This window comes from Aegilops tauschii, chromosome 5 (assembly GCF_002575655.3).
Source record: "Aegilops tauschii subsp. strangulata cultivar AL8/78 chromosome 5, Aet v6.0, whole genome shotgun sequence".
Lineage (NCBI taxonomy): Eukaryota > Viridiplantae > Streptophyta > Magnoliopsida > Poales > Poaceae > Aegilops > Aegilops tauschii.
This window is the reverse complement of record NC_053039.3, coordinates 59,381,274-59,386,534: the sequence shown is the minus strand read 5'-3', so window position 1 is coordinate 59,386,534 and position 5,261 is coordinate 59,381,274. Positions and strand designations below refer to the sequence as shown.

The following is a 5,261-nucleotide window of genomic DNA, read 5'->3' as shown; positions in this document are numbered from 1 at the left end:
GGGGGTGATGGGCTACACTGTAGCCACACCCTGTCGTGTCTTCTTAATGGGGGGCGCAGACTCTGAGGGCGTCGTGGGCTGCCTGCTAGGAGCCGGCCTCTCTAGAGGCCGCCTGCTAGGAGTCGGCCCGTCTTGGTGCCGTCTTCTGGTGCTTGGCCGTCTTCTGGCAGCCGGCCGCTTGAGCCAGCCGGCCACCAGAAGGCGGCGCTTCATTCTGGATGCTTGAGGGACGCAGCCGGCCCAAATGACTTGAAATGTTCAGGGACTCGGATTAGGCTACCCGTGGCCCATTACTCCGATAATTGTCCCTATCTTGACCCGGTGCAAGCTGTGTATGTGATTCTGAACATACAAAAAATTGTCTTGGATCGATCTACCCTTGATGAAAGCACTTTGACTGAGAGAGATAAGATGTTGCATAGCAGGAGCCAGTCTATTACCAAGCAGCTTTCCCAAAATCTTGGCGACGCTGTGGGAGAGACTAATTGGGCGATAGTCAGCAGGCCGCATGGCGTTCTCTTTCTTTGGGATTAGAACAATGAAGGCCGAGTTCAACAGGTTCCAATTGCTTGCATCGAGGGCAGAGAGCTGGTTGAGGGCCGAGTTCAACGATTGCATTTAGAAGGCTTGGCGATGGTGTACTCTTATGACGGAAGACACAAGCGCTCCTCTCGTTCCATATTGCTTTGATATTGTGATGGCTAAGCTCCCGATGCCTCTTAAGCCTACCATGCCAAAGTTATAGGAGTGCATCCTATCATACAAACTACGTACGTAGTAGTACATGCGTTTCTTTCAGGAGGATGACATCAAGTTCCTGGAAGTCCAGAACAATCAATGGCGCAAATTACGTATGCTATATTGCTTTCGATCTCGGCGTGGAAAGAGACTTTGTGCTCGTCTTCACTTCACATCACAAGTGCCGTGAACGGTGGCGATAACTGATAACCCGACATGACCGCACCCGAAAAATATCTGGAGGAACGGCCAAACGAGCTGAACTTGCGATATCCCGCACGGAACCATGCACGACGACGTACAGACAGCAAATTGAGCCACGGCAACCACCTGCATGACTGCCACAGATCTTCCCCGGCCTGTGCTATGCACACTCAAATCATGGGCATGGCCTCTGCTCCTCGCTACTCTGCCCAACCCAACGGAGCTTCCAGTGAGCAGGACGGCATCCCCGTCGTCGACTTGGCCGTCCTCCTCAACGGCGACGCCGGCGAACGGTCGCAGGCGATCCGGCACCTCGGCCGGGCGTGCCAAGACTGGGGCTTCTTCATGGTACGATTACACTATTATTACTGACGTACCACCCAAACGCTAAACGTAGTATAGATCGATTCTCAAGCCTGGATAAATATAAATCCATGATGAAGGTGACCAACCATGGGGTGCACGAGGCTCTCCAGAGCGCGCTCATGGACGCGTGCAAGGAGCTGTTCGGCCTACCACCGGAGCAAAAGGCGGAGTTCATGGACGCCGGCCCGATGGACCCCGTCCGCTTCGGCACGGGCTTCAACTCCGCCGTCGATGGCGCCAGGTACTGGCGGGACTACGTCAAGATGTTCGCGCACCCCGAGCTCCACTGCCCCGCCAAGCCCGACACCCTGCGGGGCGTGGCCGCGGAGTACGCGGCGCGCACCAGGGGCCTGCTGCTGGAGCTCACGGCGGCCATCTCCGAGAGCCTGGGGCTCGAAGGCGGCCGCATCGCTGAGCGCCTCGACCTGGGGTCCTGCTTCCAGATCCTCGTCGGCAACCATTACCCACCTAGCGGTGGCCCCGACGACGATGGGGCAGTCGGGCTGCCGGCTCACTCTGACCACGGCCTCCTCACTCTGCTCTTCCAGAACGGCGTCGATGGCCTCCAAGTCAAGCACGACGGCCGGTGGCTCCTCGCAGAGCCCATCCCCGGCGCATTCTTCGTCATCGCCGGCGATCAGCCGGAGGTGACCAGCCGATCGACTCTTGTCTCTTGTGATTCGTGTGTTGCTCATACACGTCGGTGAATGGCATGCAGATTGGGAGCAATGGAAGGTACAAGGGTGTGCTCCACCGCGCACTGGTCGACCGCGCGCAGGCGAGGATGTTGTGCGTGAGCCTGATCGGGCCGTGCCTGGACGCCGTCGTCGAGCCAGTGCCGGAGCTAGCCGTGGCACCCCTGCGCCTGGAGTACATGGGCGTCGAGTACAGGGACTACATGGAACACCAGCAGAGTAACAAGCTCAACGAGAAGGGAGCGCTGGACCTCGTTCGGGTGCAGACTGCAGAAACGCTTGGCAATTTTTGAAATTACTAAAGCATGATTCCTCAGGTTAAAATGCTCAAGTTGACCAAAAATTCCGTGTCCATATTTGTTTTATTTTTGCAACCGACCGGACCTCTGGCTTTTCATCATTAAGAAGAAGAGAATTGACTAGCAGTATCAAGAGCAGCGTACCCCTTGGCCTCTCTTGCAACTGCCCAGAAAACTCAGATTTCTTTCTTTGCCTCCCGTCGGCACCGCCGTTGATCCGCCTCGTCCGAGGGCATTAGGGCCACGGAGGCGCAGTGGATCTCGGCCCTTGCCTCAAGTGATATAGACTGCAGTGCCAACAATGTGCCCCCTTGAGTTTGAAAACTACAAAAAGTCTGTTTATTTGCCACGAACCCCCTAGAGTTTGAAAACTTGACAATAAAGGGCCTAGTTTTTGACAAGTCATGGTAATCTTTTCACTAGAAATTTCGGCAGCATAACACGTTGGGAAGAATCGCATGCACAATGGCATTAAAAAAATCAATTCAACATAGAATGAAGTTCTCCTGCTCATTCCAAAATTCAATTCATGAACCTTAACCCATTCCATACCATCATCCTAGCAAGTCTAAATGGTCACAGCTTATCAGACAACCCTTCCTTGTGTTGAATACAGAAGGAGGTAAGAACATGCACCCAACAAAAGAACAACCCACACTACCAAAAATCTATCAGACTCAGCTGGAGCATCTAGATTACGACCAAGCTCCATCCATCCGTCGGTCTTCTCGCCCGCCGCAAGATCAAACTTCCCGGTGGCTGCGGGTCCAGACCACTACCTGGCGAAAACAAAAGCAATTTGGTTACCCTTCTCGTTTTTCCAAAAACACAAGGACAGTGGCACATAGAAAGACAGCAGCACATATAGACAGATAACAAGCATCAATTATTTCCCAGTACCCTGCGTTCCAAGCATCGCATTCCTGTTTTGAATACAACACACTGTGCAACTATAGTAGGCACATTATCGGGAAACTTGTAGCATCATCAGGAAATGAACTTCCTATGCATGTGACCTTGGAACTATATATTGAAAAATCCAAGCAAACCAAATACATCATCCATGTCATTTTAGCATGTTGGAGTCTACACCACCTCATAATAACTGAAACATGATGCCACCTAGTATAAGATGATGATGAAGTGGACGAAAGGTGCAAACCAAATACCAAATGACACCATAGATAATAAGCTCAAATTGTAGGCCAAGAAAGAAAGTGCTAAAACCACTAAAATTGTGACAGTAAAAATTATAACATATTCACAATAACCACGGATGTTGGCATTACAGACCATCACCACGGCCAAAAACCATATAAATTGCCATGGCGTGATTGCCAGTACATAATTTACCACGGCTCGATTGACGTGGACACATAAAGCATGAAACAGAGAAGATGAGAGGACCAGTGGCTTACCTATGCCAGAGCCGGAGTGAGCGCCAGCATAGGCTGGCGGACTCGCTGAAATAAACTCATGAACGAAGGGCTGAACTCTTGTGTCGCACCTTCATAAACATTAGTGCTGCTCCTTGCCAGTAGTACACCATCCATGGATCGCTTATTTCGCCAACTTGGGCATGCTTGATATCGATCACTGCAGCAAACAGGTTTTGCCAACAACACAGGGTCAAGTGGCTGCATACATAGAAAGTATAGGAGCACAACAATGTATCCTACATCTGTTCTACACACAACTTAATGGCTCAAGCAGCATATAGAAAAAGACATAAAATGATGGTTTAGTCCTAACACCTGCATGTATTTACAAGTTAACTAAGAGAATACGGTTCGTCTAAACGATAGCTCCACTCTAAATATTTGAACCATGTAGTACTACTACCCTGACCTGGCCTGGAAAAGAAGTAAAACTCTCGTGCCTCCACACAAAATAGCTCAACATTTCTCTAAGCATTACACTTCAGTCAAGGGGGGTATTTTAACCATGCAATGCTACCCTGAATCATCAGAATATCTTACTAATCTAGTACGCGGGATATCATCAAGCATATGAACCCTATGACATATAGTGGCCTCCAGTGATAAGAAATGTGCCAGATGACATATAGTGGCCTTCCGTCACAGATGCTCCTACAACGCCAAGGCCAACTGAACCAGTGCCTGTGGCCTCCCCTGTTCATGAAGAAAATCTTTCTCAGCCAAATGTATCAGAAGAAGGTAAAATTCCTCAGTCCGGGCATCAAGCCTCTCCAGCTCGTGTCGAACTAAATGAATCGGTTCCTCCCTCTACACCTCAACCGTCTGTCGAAGAACAAACCCAACAGTCTCCAATGCAGTTTGAAAAAGAATATGTCTTGTTGCCTTCTACTGCAGCTCAAACCAGTGTACCTTCTACTCCAGCTCAACTGCAAGTGTCAATCGCCATAGCATGAAGGATTTCAGTTGATGCTCCAACGGAAAATAGATCTATTTCTACTCGTCATACAGACTCCGTGGTATATGGAGAAGACGTAATTTCAGTCGAAGATGAACTTAAATATCCATATCCTCGTGAACAACTGCCATTATTCAAGATTTGTGCTGGTGCCAAAGGACCGCTATTCAATCGGAATACGCATCCCCTATTCTTCCGTGAAAGTCCATAAAAAGGGCCACGCACATCTGAATCGCCTCGTTTCTGGACTCAAGAACATGCCATATATTATTCTTGAATTCTGTATGACAGCCAAAAGATTTTTTCCTCATGAGTTCCTGGATTTCTCAGCCATGAAGAGCATTGGCTGCTTTGATCAAATACTGCAAGATCTTGAGGATTTCTGCCACACCAATGTCTTTGCCTTCAAGCATCCGTGGAACCGAGAAATTATTCTTCAATTCTATGCAACCTTGTACATCTCTGGTGATGAGACTGACAGTTCCAAGTGGATCCTGGAATGGATGACCGAAGGGAAAAGGATTAAATGCACATCTACAGACTTTGTCTCCCATTTTCATTTCGC

At 49.5% G+C, this 5,261-nt stretch overlaps 1 protein-coding gene across 1 annotated transcript; it reads left to right on the top strand.

The window, feature by feature from the left end:
- The first annotated feature begins 954 nt into the window (after nucleotides 1–954).
- LOC109736217 (2-oxoglutarate-dependent dioxygenase 19) lies at nucleotides 955–2,435 on the top strand. Its single transcript, XM_020295431.4, has 3 exons — nucleotides 955–1,290; nucleotides 1,386–1,955; nucleotides 2,027–2,435. Exons 1-3 carry the CDS (start codon nucleotides 955–957, stop codon nucleotides 2,294–2,296), a joined length of 1,176 nt encoding a protein of 391 aa, XP_020151020.2. The 3' UTR covers nucleotides 2,297–2,435.
- Nucleotides 2,436–5,261: the final 2,826 nt, after the last annotated feature.

What these genes read in the sequence shown, in the direction of transcription:
- LOC109736217 (XM_020295431.4), top strand. Translation starts at nt 955, where the DNA reads ATGACCGCACCCGAAAAATATCTGGAGGAACGGCCAAACGAGCTGAAC. An exon ending in AAGACTGGGGCTTCTTCATG is followed by an intron (nt 1,291 to 1,385) that starts GTACGATTACAC and finishes TCCATGATGAAG; the next exon opens with GTGACCAACCATGGGGTGCA. An exon ending in TCGCCGGCGATCAGCCGGAG is followed by an intron (nt 1,956 to 2,026) that starts GTGACCAGCCGA and finishes AATGGCATGCAG; the next exon opens with ATTGGGAGCAATGGAAGGTA.